The 17,364-nt window shown below is 40.1% G+C and overlaps 1 protein-coding gene across 2 annotated transcripts in view; it reads right to left on the reverse strand.

Moving 5' to 3' along the window:
• Positions 1-16,488, reverse strand: part of LOC144073375 (IgGFc-binding protein-like) — a 48,720-nt gene extending 32,232 nt beyond the window's left edge. Inside the window, exons 1-13 of one of the 2 annotated variants that reach the window (XM_077599137.1) lie at positions 15,464-16,488; positions 11,239-11,289; positions 11,006-11,160; positions 7,436-8,094; positions 6,008-6,441; positions 5,720-5,883; positions 5,403-5,579; positions 4,099-4,324; positions 1,642-1,887; positions 1,428-1,529; positions 1,107-1,254; positions 794-914; positions 308-637 (exon numbers count right to left, since the gene is read on the reverse strand). In XM_077599137.1, the coding sequence (XP_077455263.1) occupies positions 308-637; positions 794-914; positions 1,107-1,254; positions 1,428-1,529; positions 1,642-1,887; positions 4,099-4,324; positions 5,403-5,579; positions 5,720-5,883; positions 6,008-6,441; positions 7,436-8,094; positions 11,006-11,160; positions 11,239-11,287 (2,811 nt within the window). In that variant the 5' untranslated portion in view covers positions 11,288-11,289; positions 15,464-16,488. Of the gene's footprint in view, positions 1-307; positions 638-793; positions 915-1,106; positions 1,255-1,427; positions 1,530-1,641; positions 1,888-4,098; positions 4,325-5,402; positions 5,580-5,719; positions 5,884-6,007; positions 6,442-7,435; positions 8,095-11,005; positions 11,161-11,238; positions 12,337-15,463 lie in introns of those variants that run through there. The other variant, XM_077599136.1, reaches the window with a different exon arrangement.
• Positions 16,489-17,364: the final 876 nt, after the last annotated feature.

Genomic DNA, 17,364 nt, shown 5'->3' on the forward strand with positions numbered 1-17,364 from the left:
TGCAAATGGTTGTTTGTCTCTCAGTGTGCCCTACGGCTGACTGGCGACCATTCTAGAGTGTAGTCTGCCTTTTACCCGAAGACAGCTGGGTTAGGCTGCAGCAACCCCCGCAACCCTTTTGAGGATACGCGGTATGGAAGATGAATGAATGAATGATAGGACCTATATTTTCAACTCTTTTAGACATTGGACACACATTTATTAATTTTATTGAAAATATAAACTACGTATCTACTGTATTTCTAGCACACAATTATACTACTCTTTCATGGAGAATTAACAATGAAAAACACGTCATCAGACTCACCAGTATTTTTCCTTGTTTGACACGGCTCATGCTGACCGTGTAGCCAAGTACCATAAGAGAGACAGACTTGGTATAGGACACTCGTGTATTACGTCCCCTGTTCTCGTTTTGGACGAGCACCTGGAAGGGTAGTAGGTCCTGTTTTGAATCCTCTTTGTGTTGAGCCAGAACATAAGTACAAGTGCCCTGGAAATCGAACCGCCGATTGTCAAAGCTTCTGTAGTGGGGGTCTCCTGTAGCCTGGCATGTGGCATAAGAAACTGGGTAGCAGTCTCTTATGCCCCCTTTCAAGGCACAGTGTTCACTCTTCTTGCAAGAAACTGATTTGCACTTCAGCAGCAGAAAACAAAACAGAACAAGAAAATCGTGAAAAAATAGATTTACAATAACAATCATCAATCATCAATTTCACATTTTAACATCTTTTGAATCATAAAGTCCTTACTTTCCCTATATTTCAACATTCAGTACCAAATACATTAGTACCTTAGTTTTGCTGTTATGGCATTGACACTTGGTAGTACAAGTCTTATCTGCCCAGAAAGTGATGTCTGCTGGATAATATTTTCCCTGATGCTGGCATCCACAGCGAGACAGAGGAATACACCTGAAGGAATCAATTGTTAATCCCATTTTTGTTTCACATTGTTCCCTTGCCTTACAACTTCAAGTTGTTTCATGACAAAGAAAATTACAAACACTGGCATACCAAATGATTTAGAAGTCAAGATACCAATGTACTGAATGGGATTGAAAATGTGAAGGCTTTTGATGCCTTCTAATCTGTACAACATTCTACCTCTCTCCACTGAGCACAAGTCCTTTATCACATTGGCATCCCTCCACACAAGATTCAGCACACTGCTTTTCACTGACTGTGGCTCCACAGGAAGCAGGGCATGCTGAACCGCATGCCTCATAGTGGCTGCCAGCAGCACAGGGAAGAGCTGCAAAGGAAGGAATGTATATCATGAACACATTGAAAAGAAAAGTTATTAGTCTTTTTTTCTTAAGAATAATTTTAAAAAATGTTGGTCAGGGAAAGAAATCCTTAACAAGACCATCTGTTTCAAAACAGATTGTATTCAACATTAATGTTCAACTTTACTCAGTGACTTACGGCATTTAGTGACCATTCTCCATTTGGGATTAACTTTCACCCCCTCTGATAGACAAGCATCGTTGTAACTCTTCAGGTTATCACAGAGAATCTGTCTTGCACCTGTAAGGCCACAAAGGGCATTTTTTTATTCTAAAGCAGGGATAACTAAAATGTTCCAAACTGTATTAAAAAAAATACTAATTTTTCTATCCCCAGCAGTTTTTTTGCCTACCCTTATTGATGCAGACATCGTAGACACAGTTATCAAGATACAAAGAGGGGTCGACTACTTCGTGGCAGGATGCAAACGGTCCATCTGCCTGTGTTATAACTCCACATTGTTTGGGGTGGCGGAAATGGACCTGGTTATCTGGTGAACATGTGGGACAGCGTCCCCCACAATTATCATGGCAGAACATATCTGGATCTTTTATTTTCCACTGCTGGATCATCTTCAGTACAGCCGAAAGGCGAGACCCTAAAAAATTGAAAACACAGACAGTTATTTTGATTGAAAGACTAGGTGATTTTATGTAATATTATCTAAGATTAATATAAGATTGATCATTTTTTCTCTTTAACGTATTTTCAGATTGATCATGTTTTTCTCTTTCATTTTCATCCCCAAAAAAATATTAATTTCTATTTTTTAATATGCGTTACATTTGTGTTTTTTTTAGGTTTCAAAGAAAAGTAAGAGACAATTGAAGTGGATATAACTTAATATCCATTTCAAATAGGGAAATTCTGGTACCTCGTCAGGTAGTTCTCATCATTGAATGAAAGTTTGTGACCACATAAGTATTACATAATGTCTGTATTTAATGAGTTTAATTCATAGATTTGTTTTCCGCAATCAAGAGAGCCTATCCCAGCCAACTGTGGGCAGTAGGTGGGGGACACCCTGAATTGGTTACCAGCCTTATTGGGTTTAATGAGGCTCAATATTTGTCTAACGGTGATAACTTTCCAAGTCATCAATCCAATTAGGTGATCATTCAAGGCAATAAAATAACTACCACAGCTATTTAACATGACACAATTGTAAATCACCCCACTCTTACACTAGGCATGAGTTGAAACTAATCATCCAAAGGTGAATATCATTCATTTATATCAGGGGTGGCCAAGTCCGGTCCTCAAGACCCCCTATCCAGTCAGTTTTCCAGTCTGTTTTCCATGTCTCCCTCCTCTACCACACCTGAATCAAATGGTCAACTCATCAGCAAGCTGAGCCAGAAGCTTCATACCGATCCCGATTAATTGATTCAGGTGTGTTTGTGGAGGGAGACATGGAAAACAGACTGGATAGGGGCTCTCGAGGAACGGACTTTGCCACCCCTGATTTATACTGTGTATGAGCTAAGACAGAATGAACCCTTAGTTCAATTGAAATCGAATTTGTTAACACAAGTATGGCCAACATGGCTCACATTCATTTACTCTAGTTATGACTCACTGTTACAAATGAGGTCGTGAGCCTTTTCTGATAGTGTCTACTGTTCAGACCTGTTCAGGGATTTCCTTTCTGCTTGAAAAAAGGTGACTGAACGTCAGCTCCTCTGATTGGTGACCAAAGACACCAAACACCCAGACAAAAACCCACAAAAAATCCCATGTGGGCTAACATAGGTGCGCCACTACTGGTACAGATGAGTAAAACCAGATGGAATCCCAAATGTGCCAACACTAATACTGAATGACCAACATGGGTCTCATATAGTTCATTCAGATAGGACTAACAGGTGGCCCTTCATATCACAGTTCAAGTACCGTATTTTCTCGCATATTAGCCGCATCTGCGTATAAGCCGTACCCTTAAAATTACCTTGCTGACTTGGTAAACACTACGAACACACGTATTAAGGCTGCTCGCGTCTGCCCAGCCAGAGCACGTTTAACTACGGTAAGATGGTGGCGCCCTGTGCGAGCAATGGCAGGCACAAGTACGTGAGTTTTTTCACTTTTTATGAAGATACGTTTTTTTTTTTTTTCTTGAATTTCATTCATAGATGTTAAAATAAATTTTGTTTAGCGTTTTATCTGTTTATCTTTTCTCTATTTTTAAATAAATGACCGTATCAGCCGAATTGTCTTACGTTATGGCGTTTCGTTTTTGTCACCTTGCAGTTTCCAAGTCTAATTTGTGCGCATATAAGCCGTACCCTTAATTCAGTCATCATTTTTCTTTTGCTACAAATACAGGTATATGCGAGAAAATACGGTATATATGTATACTGTATGTAAATTTATGTAGGATTAGATTCATATACAAGTGGTATTCATATGGGGACCACAAGATTGCCCATTTAGAACTTGGCAGTCCAAGTCAAAAAACCCAAATAAGATCCTGATAGTACCCAGGAGCAAAACCAGATTGAACCGGTGGCAATATACCATGTTAAAATCTACATAGGGCGTAGATGTTGGTCAGGTGCAGTGCCATTTTCATACTTAACTCAGCTAAGTGAATTTGGTTGTATTTTAAGAGCAACTGTATCTCTAATAAAATGCTGTTCATACTCACAAATCTAACGTAAAACAATGTGACATGTAGCAATCTAACATAACAACATAAAGTATTATATGGAAAACACTTCCTTACATATGCAAAGACTAAGAATAGGATAACTAACGCATTCTCTCATTTTTTGGTGTGCATTCTAATGCCTTATTTACATTCGTTTACCATTTGGCTCAGGCAGATCATCTGTTTTGTCTCCATTGTAGTTTCCACAGAGGCCTCCTAAGTTTTTATAATATGAGGATGGTACCGTGATGTAAAGCTTCGTGTTCCAGTCATATTTCACAATCAAACCAAAGTCAGTTCTGAGGACAGCATACGCCCCACTACGGCTCACGGTGATCTGCCCATCTAAATGGTTGACTGGTAGGTTTTGAAGTTCCCCGTTTACCTGAAAATAAAGTAAAAAATATGAATCACAATAACTGATTGTGATGGGAAAATTGTGAACCTTTAAAGGACAAGAGACAAGACCAGCCCTTTGATAGACACAATAATATAATGAAGTACCTTGACTTGTCACGCTTTGTCCAATATATGATACCTAACGTTAGAGGCGGCTAAAATAACACTGGAATTTTCAAATGACTGGATATGGCATTAAAAAAACGGATAGTAAGACAACCTATTCTTTTGGTTGGACATGAAAAAGTTCTCCAGCGCTGACATCAGTTTTATTTGGGAGAGATAGTTTTATAATTTATTGTTATTATTAATGCAATGAGGCGGCCCGGCCTCCAAGAGGTTAGCACGTTGGCCTCACAGTTCTGTGGTCGAGGTTTCGATCCCAGGTGTGTCCACACTGTTTGGAGTTCGGCTGTTGTCCCTGGGCTCGCGTGGGTTTTCTCCGGGTACTCCGATTTCCTCCCACATCCCAAAATCTTGCAGGGTAGGCTGGTTGAACACCGTAAATTCACCCTTCATGTAAGTGTGAGTGTCAATAGTTGTCCGTCATTATGTGCCCTGCGATTGGCTGGCCACCAATTCTGAGTATCCCCTGCCTGGTGCCCGTAGTTAGCCAGGATAGGCTACAGCACCCCGCACAGCCCATGTGAATAAAAGCGGTTCAGAAAATTAATGAATATTAATGCAATGTACTCAGGGCAGCCCGGAGGATGAGTGGTTAGCGCGTCGGCCTCACAGTGGGAGTCCTGGGTTCAAATCCAGGTCGGTCCATCTGTGTGGAGTTTGCATGTTCCCTCTGGGCCTGCTTGGGTATTTCCCGGGTACTCCAGTTTCCTCCCACATTCCAAAGACATGCATGGTAGGCTGAGTGGACACTCTAAATTGTCCCTATGTATGAAGCGAGAACGGTTGTTTGTCTCCTTGTCCCCCTGCGATTGGCTGACCACCAATTCAGGGTGCCCCCTGCCTCTGGTCCAGAGTCAGCTGGGATAGGCTCCAGCAGCCCCCGCGACCCTAATGAGGAAAAAGCGGTTCAGAAAATGAGATGAGATGAGATGTATTACCTCAACTTGGTTTCTGTGTCTGTCAATGATAATTGTCTGCTCGTGAACGGTGATGGTTACTGTCCTCACAAAGGAGACCCGGCGGTTACCACGGTGGTTATTCTTGGTGGTCACAGTAAAAGGCAAAAGGCCAGGCACCTTTTTTGCTAAAGTTGCCAAAATGTAAGTGCAGGAACCCTAGTAGAAAAAATATCAACCGCACTTGAATCAACTCCACCAAAGCCATTAGAATCACAGACCAAGAGTTTTTTTCATTTTGACAGACATATACCTAATATATTCAGCTCTCAGTCAACAGTTGAGTGTCCTGAGCTTACCTGGAAATCAAAACGTCGGCCATCAAATGTCAAGTAGTGGGGATCACCGAGAGCATGACATGTGGCAGTGGACGTGTGCACACATCTTCCAGCCACACAGCGTTCCATTTCTTGGCATTTGACAGAATTACAGGGATCTTTTGGTGGTGTAGTGTTAGTGGTTCCTACAAGACACACATATGATATAATGGCATTACATATTTAGGGATTTTATCTATTTTGTGTTGGCCTTTGCGTGAATCTGTTTTTGTTTGTAACTGGGAAATGTGAATCAGCTTGCGTATCTACCTGCAGCGCAAACACCAGCAGTTCCATAAGCATGCCGATTTTTACCCCCGTAGACGTAGACAGCCATACGAGCGTCACCTTCCACTGTCACATGACTCTGCTGTGACCCCACGGCAACATTAGACCACACCCACTGTTTGTCTGAAAGGAAGCTATTCCAATGAGGAGACAAGCACCGTCCTTTCAGACACACTTTGACACTGGATGAGCCTTCCCTCTCAGCCAAAATAGCTACAGTGCTTTTGAGCCCATCCACTGTCTCAGCGGTCCAATCAGTGGATAGCTTGCAGGTGGGGGTGACTGTCATTAAAAATGGGTCATGTGGTTTATTGTTGCTAAGGAGGAGCACCATGACTTTTTTGTTGCTTTTGACAACTAGAGGATGTTTGTTGATCAGTTTCTGGTGGATGACAAATCCAGCTTTCTTCAGTACCCTGTAGATGTACAAGATGCATACACATGATAGGTTATGTTTGCCACCAAAGATGACTATTGTTATATAAATGACAAACACATTAATTTAGCTAATAACAATGTTCATTATCGCCAGGTGACTCTTTTAGATTACAAGGTGCCACACTGTGGAACCATTGTGGCAAATTGATTAGTTTGAGTTATTAAATATTTTTTGATAATATCATTTTAATATAATATATATTTGGTATAAACAGAATTCATAGAAGTAGGTGCTTTCTAGGTTCTCCAGCGGTTTCTATTCTCTTCTAGTTTTCGTTCATGGTACGGTCTAAGACAGCAAAGCTGCACAGAGGGCAAGCAGCAAGTAGCTATGCTTTGAGTTTACGCGGGTTTATTATTTTTTTTTTTACAGAACCTCAAGAAAAATCTAAGTGAAATATTATCTGAAAATCATGTCAGAGGTCAGGAAAAGACAACTGGCTCAGAGAAATAATATACAAATGGTTAGGCAAACTCCCCATAATTTCTCGTTTTTTTTTAATTTATAGGACTGGTGGCCATTTCGCTTGCTGACATTTCAATTCAACAAAAAACCTTCTCAAATTGTATAAAAAATTATGGGAGAGTGGTTTAGTTTTTGAGTATGACAATGGTTGTGTTAGATTTTTTTGCTTGAAAAATGTAAGTCATGATGTACGGTAGGGCATTTGAATGCCCTGAAATGTGTTGGTTTAGAATCTTGCACATGCGGCAAAGGAAAACAGGACACTATCTTTCATTAGTAAAATTCCACCGGACACACCAGACATGGCACTTTCATGATCACTGGTAACTTCAACCTCACAGAGCTTTGTCTAAACAGTTTCTCTAAACAGAACTCTTTGAAAAAGCAGGGTTTGCCTGATAAAATTTAAATTTTTGCATGTGATTGATTTTTTGGGAACAGACCATGCTCTAGTATGCCTAGCATAATTGAAGTGTCCTAAAGTATTTGGCAATATGTAACTCAACTGTTTGTTTGTCGAACGATGGCCATTGTGCAGTGTCAACTCAGTGTTGTCTTCAGCCGCTACAATCACTGCCCAGTTTGTGGCCTTGCAGCTCCCAGTCCTGGGCACCATGTAGCTCTTACCCAGATTGGTCACAGTAGGAAGCTGTTCGTAGACATGTTCACATCCCGAACCCATTGCCAAACACTGGTGACCTGCTACAACAGCCACATGCAGTTTGGATCGAATGAGACCTGTCCAAGACTTCCTACTACGCACTAGATAGGATGCATAGGGTGCCAAGGTAAAGGTCACTGGCTTCCCACTTTTCCAACGCCTTTGACCTCGTAGCAACACATCAGTATTAGGTAAAATGGTCACTTGGTTTGAGCTGTTGCCATTAACAATCGCCAGGAGCTTGTCCATAGACTTTTGCCCTCCCCGTGGTGTGAATACAACATAATCTGTCCCGAGTGCTGCCACTGGAGGCACCACGGTTCCGTCTCCTGTCCTTTGCCGCCGGTTGAAAGAGACCACTGAAATTTCCGCACTCGATGTAATGCGAACTGCTGACTTTTCAGAAACACAGGGGTTCTGCAGTTCTGCTCCGACAGGCAGGCTAACCCAGCGGCTTTCACCAGCTGAGAGGGTCAGCCTAATGAAGAAGTCCACAGAAGCCACCTGAAGTGTAACATATATTTTTGAACTTTGTGAGACTTGACACTATCAGTGAGTATCAAATAATATCTACGCATTTAAGCAACAGAACAAATATATATTGGTCAACATAGATTAAAACAAAATCATGTCAATTACATTCATTTAAAGAAGTACTGTAACCTCAAATAGCCTAAATTTGAACAAAAAAATCCCCAATGTTTATATGATAGGACTCATCAAATTAAAGTTAAGAAACATCAAACTAAACCACTACTAAAGCGCTTTATATTATAAACAACATTCTTTCATTAATTTTTCGGAACACTTATCCTCACAAGGGTTGCGTAGTGTGCCGGAGCCAATCCTAGCCAATTGTGGACACTTGGCGGGCACACCCTCCACTAGGCCAGCACGCTCACACTCATACCTAGGGGTACTTCAGAGTACCAGCCTACCATACAGGTTTTTGGTATCTGGATGGAAACTGGATAAATCAGAGAAAACCCCTGGACACCCGGGAAGAATACGCAAACTCCACGCAGGAAGGTCGGAACCTGGGATCAAACCCTCGACACCAAAACTGAGAGGTTGACGCGCTAACCACTCGACCAACGGGCCGGGCCACCTTTATAAAAAAAAACAATAGAAATTTGATCATTCCAAATATAAAAAATGAATACCTTTGGCTTCTCTTTTACCTGTTTTGGGGTCCAAATTAAATTAAGAAGTATAATTATGAGTTAATGTAGTTGTGTTCTTAGTCCAAAATGACTAGCTAAGGCCTTGGGTTGAGCCATTTGCTAACCTGTGTTAGGGTTGCTTGGTTTTATGCTTTTTTCCCCCTGGTGTCCTGTCTGAGTGATTGCTCATTGTGTTCAGCTGTCGTTTCTCCGCCCCCGGTGTTTTCCCTGCTTGCTCCTTTGTGTGTTTCCCAAGTGTTCCTAATTCTCTCGTCAACCCATGTCAGTCTATTTAAACCCCAGTGATTGTTATGTCATTCGTCGGATCGTCTGATTTTCTTTGTCCATGCAATGTTTCCACGTTACCTCGATCCCTGTTCCATATGCCTTGTTCCTCGCTTTCCCGTGTCTCCCCTGGTCAGGTTTGGTTATTTGATTTGATTTCTAAGTCTTTGTTATTTTGTAAGATCCTGCTTAAGTTATTAAAGTTTTTGTTTGAACACAACCTCCCTCGTCCTCGCCTGCTTCACTGCGATTGGGTCCTAATTCCTCCATACATCGGCATGGCATCTTGCCTAAGACGTAACAACCTGACATGAATAAACTGTGACTAGTGGCTTGTGGGTTGATTACTGAATACCCATCATTAGTACTTCAAACTTAGGTTATGTTCCAGTATTGTACTACGATTCGGGGCTAATCAGTAGTTTGCCGCTATGTGAAACTTGAGGCCATTTGGATTCCTGCTGCTGAATAAGCCTGAAAGCCTAATCATATTATTTACATTGGGGTACACCCTCATTAAGCGTAGTCACCGACATTACGTATTGGAGCACATGTAAATGCAGGGACTCCCATCTAGACTGTGCGCTTCGCAAAGGATAGATGAGCCAATGAATTCCTTTTCTCATCTGTATTTTACACTTTCACCAATCTTTTAGATAAAACAACAAGAACAACTTGGCTTCCAAGCAGTTTGTCCCCTTATTGAATACAGACGCTCCCCTACTTACTTAGTTAGGTTCGAAGCGATTGTTCATAAGTTGAATTTGTTTGTAAGTTGATTCAGTGCTATATTTTGTATTATAATTTATGTTTAATGCCTATATAAGTATATTGAAGGTTTATATAAGTGCATTTGTATGTTTAAGGCTTGTATAAGTAACACGCATTGGTTTGTACTGAAAAAAACATTTAATAAAATGGAGAGAATATGTACAGTACTGTATAGAGATAGAGAGATTTATGTATTAGAAACTGGCCGAAAGAAGCGATCTAACGACAATTGCACAGTTTTCTTCTTTTTTTCATCATAAATGATGCGGTAGCACTGTATGTCATCATTCAATTGATTTGCAAACTTTGTGCAATGTTCAATATTTGGGTCCTGCTGCTCGATCTTTCTGTTTATAAATGGTACTGACGGTCGAACGATTCAAGTTGTATGACCGTGCAACGCTCACCCCTCTCACGCGCATCAAGCTTCATTATTATTGCCACTCGTTTCAAATGAAATGGCTTGCCTCTTCCTTGCAACTCCCTCGCTTTTCACCAACCATATTGAATAATGGCTGCACGAGATATTTCATGATAAAAATGAAAAAGGTTCTTTGCGCACTGGAGATACGTCACGCACTTACGCAATACAAAATCGAACTTACGAACATTTTTCGACATAAACGCAATTTGCAGACATGTTCGTATGTACCGTTGTTCGTAAGTCGTATGTTCGTAAGTAGGGGAGCGTCTGTACATCCTTCACCCAGCATCAAAGAACCAGTAGCCCATTTAGCTTCTCCCGACTGGCTGCTTACTTTTATCACATGGAGCTTTAACAAAATGGAATAAATCAAAGGGTGGCCCAGAGGCTGAGGGGTTAGTGCGTCGGCCTCAGATTTCTGGGGTTTGGGTTCCAATTCAGGTCCGTCCACCTGAATGGAGTTTGCATATTCTTACAGGGCCAGCGTGGATTTTCTCCAGGTACCCCAGTTTCCTCCCACATTCCAAAAACTTGCATAGTAGCCTGCGTGAACACTCTAAATTGCCCTGAAGTATATCTGCGAGCGTAAATGGATGTCTGCCTCCATGTGCCCTAGGATTGGCTGGCAACCAAATCAGGGTGTCCCCCAAAGTCAGCTGGGATAGGTTCCAGCACCCCCTACAACCCTTGTTAAGATAAGTGGTTCAGTAAGTGAATGAATGAATCAAACAATAAGATATAATGCCAGACAGAACTGCAAGGCATTTCTGACCTGTATTTCAACATTGGCAGAAGAGTCTATAGCTGTGAGTACCACTTCCAGTTTATGATCACTCGCAGAGAAGATTTTCTGCCAGAAACCAGCCTTCTTGTAGTTAGGAAGAAAAGTCGTGATGAACTCCTTACCTGTCGAACAACCGTGACATACTGGAAAGGCAAATGAGCGTTATTATCATGAATTACTTATGCCGCCCATTGATTTCACTGCCCACCCCTTATCAATACCTGACATCAGTGTAGCCACAGCCAAAGACAAGAGCAAATTAAATTCCATGGCTGAGAAAAGAAAAATGGAAATGGGCAAGACATGTAAGTACAGAAATAGAATTTGCTGTCTAGTAATTGGGTGAAAAATACAATTTCAAATATTAAATGAAAATATCCATTCATTTTCCGTAACACATCCTCACAAGGGGGAAATTTACCTAGGGGAAATTTACACTGTTGAAAGTCCAATCCTGAATTAAACTGTGATATATATGGCGGTCCGGAGGGTGAGTGGTTAGCGCGTCGGGTCTTGGGTTCGAATACAGCTCGGTCCACCTGTGTGGAGTTTGCATGTTCTCCCCGGGCCTGCATGGGTTTTCTCCGGGTGCTCCAGTTTCCTCCCACATTCCATAAACATGCATAGTAGGCTGATTTGACACTCTAAATTGCCCCTAGGTATGAGTGTGTGTGAATGGTTGTCTGTCTCCTTGATCCCTGCGATTGGCTGGCCACCGATTCAGGGTGTCCCCCGCTTCTGGCACAAAGTCAGCTGGGATGGGCTCCAGCACCCCAATACCCTTGTGAGGATAAAGCGCTTCAGAAAATGAATGAATGATGGAATGAATATATACTATATATACTGTATATATATTTACAGTGGGGCAAATATGTATTTAGTCTACCACCAATTGTGCAAGTTCTCCTACTTGAAAAGATTAGAGAGGCCTGTAATTGCCAACATGGGTAAACCTCAACCATGAGAGACAGAACGTGGAAAAAAAAACAGAAAATCACATTGTTTGATTTTTAAAGAATTTGTTTCCAAATTAGAGTGGAGAATAAATATGTGTTCACCTACAAACAAGCAAGATTTCTGGCTGTCAAAGAGGTCTAACTTCTTCTAACGAGGTCTAACGAGGTCTCGACTCTTTACCTGTATTAATACCATCTGTTTTAACTCATTATCGGTAAAAAGACACCTGTCCATAACCTTGGTCCAGAAGGAGCTGAAGAGAGAGATAAGGAAGGGAAAGACCATCTACAGGAGGAAGCTAGAGAACCAACTCCAGAGAGGCAACACCAAAGAGATCTGGAGGAGCTTGAGGACCATTTCGGGCCATGAAGGCAACAGTGAGAGAGACCCGGAGTCCGGAGACAGGGAGTGGGCCAATGAAGTGAATCAGTATAAAAAATATATATATATATATATATATATATATATATATATATATATATATATATATATATATATATATGTATATATGTATATGTATATGTATATATAAGACCCAATCTTCGGGCTGATAACTTTAGGTTATCTTGAAGAATTTGAAGGTAATCCTCCTTCTTCATTATCCCATTTACATATATATACATATATATATATATACATATATATATATATATATATATACATATATATATATACATATATATATATATATATATATATGTATATATACATATATATATACATATATATATATATATATATACATATATATATACATATATATATATATATATATACACATATATACATATATATATATACATATATATACATATATATCAGTGGCGGGCGGTGCATTTTCTGGTAGCGCCTTCAACGCATCAATCCAACCCTCAAAAACTATTTTATGGCTATAAAACCTCTACTGCAGCTACAGCTGCAACACATAAAAAATAATCAATAAATTAAAGCACAAAAATGGGGTAAAATCCACTTCCTAGCAGCATTTCATGATTAAATACAAATACTGGAGCTTTTCAGACATTAAAACCAGGCCAGGGGGTGATTTTCCCGGGAAAAGACAGCGATGAACGTCAATGGCTTACGGGCAAACATTGCCCGAAAATGGGGTAAAATCCAGCCGAAAACAGCATTTATTGATTAAATACAAATACTGGAGCTTTTTAGACATCAGAACCGGGCCCGGAGTATCATTTCCCCGGTAAAAAGACAGCGATGAACGTCGATACGTCCATACGTGAAATGACAAAAAATGCACTAAAAGACTAAAATTAGGTAAAATCCACTTCCTAGCATCATTTATTGATTGAATACAAATACTGGAGCTTTTGAGACATTACAACCAGTTCAGGGGGGTGATTTTTCCCGGGAAAAGACAGCGATGGACGTCAATGGTGAAACGCCAAAAATTAAACTGGGGTAAAATCCACTTCCTAGCAGTATTTTGTGATTAAATACAAACACTGGAGCTTAAATACAAACACTGGAGCTTTTCAGATATCAGAACTTGGCCCACAATTGAAATATTATTTAGGAATATAGCCATATTTTACTCACCAAAAATCATTTTCAACTGTACACAATATCCATCCTCCTTTCTTTCTTCCTTTTTTCCTATCGCCATCGAAGCTAATGATGAAAGTTGAGCCTGTCCTGTCATATTTCCGGCATAGTCCGTTTTGAAAATGGCTTTAAATCAACACAACAATATATTTGATGGTGCAGCTAAGTTAGCACACTGAAAGTGGCGTGCACACACCATTTTCCCGGCTGTAAAAAGCTTGCTAGCTTCGGAGTTGCCGCCCTTTCTTAATGATGTCCATTTTTTTCTGGAAAAGTCTGTCTGGAAAATAGCTTTGTGAGAGAAATCAGAAACAGAATCCATTTGTTTTTGCCACTGTCGGCCATTGTGGGTGGAGTTTGCGATCTCTGGCTGCGGCCCGCCTACTAGCCAATCATAGTTGGTGAAAGCAATGACGTATCCCAGCCAGCAAAATGCTAATGCGTATGAAAAAGCATTGTGGGGTTGCCAACTCGAAATCTGATTGGTTAAAAGGAACAGTCTTGTTTAATGCAGCAGACCCCGCAGAACTGATTGTGAAGGCTTTGAGGCAGATCTGATCTGGCAACAAATAACGGCTGAAATGTGATTGGTTAAATGCTTCAATATCAAAACACACATCTGGAAGCAGTGCAACCAGGGGGAAAAGCAATGAAAGGAAGCTAACACACCATTTGGAATAATAAGTATTGATGGACAAAATATAATATGATTCTGTGTCTGAGTTTCTTGTTAGAAGTTTCATCCAAATATGCCATCCATTTTGCGCTTATCCCGAGCAGGCATATTGATAAGACTTACCAGTGCTGTGCAATGTTCCCTCTAATTTTTCGTTGGTCTGAGCAGAAAGTCAACCTCCCTGAGCGCACCGAGTACCAGTGTGAGCGACATCATCGGTACTCGGATGATTCGCCTAAAGACGTTTCGCCAACGGACGTTTGACAGACGGGCAGGTCGCCGAATGAATGTTCGGCGGAACGTCCATTCGGCGACCTGTCCGTCTGTCAAACGTCCGTCGGCGAAACGTCTTTAGGCGAATCATCCGGTCACGACATCATCATTGCTCGCTATGGGCACACCAGTATCACACCTGCCACAAGCAGGTGCATGTCAATGTTCCCTCTAATTTTTCATGTAAAACATGCTGTAAAACACGAAAAACATAAGTGGACAGAGCTACTGCCACTGGCCGCCGCTTAAACGGCGCCATCATGGGGAAAGGGGTAAAAAAAAAAAAAAAAAAAAAAAAAAAAAAAAATCCGATTTTTTTTTTTTTTACTGCGCGCCATATGATTGCTGCTGCGCAGAGAAAACGAGAGTAGTGCGCAATTGCGCACGCGCGCAGCTTAGAGGGAACACTGGTGCTGTGTACTCGTACTTCCTTTAGAACAACCCCGCGAATGATAGGTTTTGTTTCAAAACAAAAGACTGGTGGTTTAGTCAGCCTCAATAATACTTATGTCCCTTGTGGAAAAAAACAAAAATGAAAATGTCAAAGTGATAGTCCACCTATGCAATCGATTCCGAATCGATTGCTACGCTGAAGTTGCACAAGATGAATCATTTGTCAGAACTTGTAATTTAGATGATTAACAATGCACTCGTTTTACCAAATTCATCCAGTTTACAGTGCAGTTGCATCATATGCGTAAGTAAGATGACGGTGTGAATTTCGAGGCATTTAAATTGGAAATTTTGTAATTTTTCAAAATGGTTGCTTCCCCAAAAATGTGTGACAATTTTTTGGATTTCCGAAGTTTAAGGAGGTTGTCAGGAGACCCGGAGTTTGCGCTACTTTTCCGGAGTAAACTCCGGAAATTCCGGAGAAGTTGGCAGCTCTGTACCCAAGACCCTTGTGAGGATAAGTGGTATGGGAAATGTATGGATTAAAAACTAGTATTAATCAAAGGGAGCCACAATTCACAGACCTCACGTGTCTATCCCCAACCTCAGTTGCTTATGTGAACCTTTTTCAAATTCACCAGCATCTGCACAAATTTAAAGGTCACACAGATTATCACGCTCAAGTAGAATGATGTCCTGTATGAAAGTAGAGCCCTGAATGCTTGTACAAAATGTCAATACTTTAATTAACAGGGTCTATTAATTCTTATATCCTGGATATTACCTGTAATTTCTTGCCAAATGTGAGGTATTTTTTCATACCTGTTACTGACTGAAGTAAAAATAATGAAAATTAAAAAAAAAAAAAAACAATTTATCTCTAGGAATACTCAGAAGTTTCTCTGACTTCCAAACAGCTTCTATTGAATGATGTGTTGCACTGTAGACGCTGGCATCTTGTTTATCACAAATTTTCCACAAGATGTATATGTATTTCATATTGCTATATAGCTGAGGAACTTTAATTGGTAAATGACCAACAATCTTATCTCAAAACCATTTTACAACTGCTTTTGTTATAAATTATAAAAGGCATTTGTGTGTAAGCTTTACCAGTGTATAAAAAATGGGCAAATCACCTAATTTGTTGTGTTTGTTTTTATCAGGCAAATACATATCACAATTCACACCAACTTTTAGTTAAAAAAAGACCAGACATAGCAAGGTGTGAAACCTTTAATTATGGAAAATACCTCTTCCTCAGTAAGTTTGGATATAGCATATCATGCATAAAAGAGAAATACAGTAGTATATTTAGAAATCTAATTGTTAAGGTTCATTCTCAGCATAAGTAGGAGAAGATGCAAAATTACTATACCTTTTGCTGTCCATGGATTGTGTATCAGGAGAAGTGGAGGGGACACTTATACGAGAGACATTGCAAAGAAAAAAAATAGATATGTAAACATAAATCAATATGCTGTCATGGCTAGATGAAAAGTACATAGAATAATGCTATGTTATTTTTGCACTGTTGTAAGAAGGCTGCTGAGAAAAAGTAACGTGGTCACGCTAAACTTCACCACCGCAAGCTGTTATTTTAATGGAACGGTAGACATATCTCAGGCAGTATTGACTTTCCATCAATTCATTTGAACCAGAGTTAGAGCTAACCCTGTTAAACACTGGAATGGTCACAAATTTTAAAGATGAATATGCAACTAAAATATTTTGTAACTATACATAGATTGATGTCCATTCTTACATCACATGTAAGATAAACAATTACAAAATAAACAACTGGCACTATCAGGACAAAATTATGATGTGTTGGGAGTTCACATCCTGTAAGTAAGGTAAGCATACTGACAAAGCCTTAAACCTTCACATTCTGATATATACTTAGTTTATTTAACTACTATTTAATCAGTCAAGTTTGGCTGACAGTATCACCTTTCCATATCATCCAAATGGCCCTCACTTGAACCACGAATACATGCAAATGTTAACTCGAGACATACATTTTAGAGAACTACAATACTGTACTCCAGGTGCAGTATTAGGTAAATTCAAAATTTATACGTCAAACTTCACAAATTTAAGATAGTGATAGGTTTGAAGTTCCTGCATGCAACAATCATATAAAGTATGACAACACAGGACCTTTCAATGAGAAATATTTTGTCGAAAACAGGTTTAACTGAACAAAAAGGTGGATCTTTTTCTCCGCAATTTGCAGTGAAAGGAAGTAAACTGACTTTTATTGTGACACAACGTAACTTAAAAGGTCCTAAACCGAATCGCTTGACACTAGGCTCCAACTAATCCAGAAAGAGTTGAAGATTGTGTGTTGGTAAAGCCAGGAGAAATTAATCTGAAAAAAAGGAAGAGGAATAGTGAGGTAACCAAGTTGGAGTAACTCAACATCTCGTCAAAGATTCTTTAGGGGCACCTAAAGGTTATGAGGAGTCTGGTCTAAAGGTAT

This window comes from Stigmatopora argus, chromosome 4 (assembly GCF_051989625.1).
Source record: "Stigmatopora argus isolate UIUO_Sarg chromosome 4, RoL_Sarg_1.0, whole genome shotgun sequence".
Taxonomy (NCBI): Eukaryota; Metazoa; Chordata; class Actinopteri; order Syngnathiformes; family Syngnathidae; genus Stigmatopora; species Stigmatopora argus.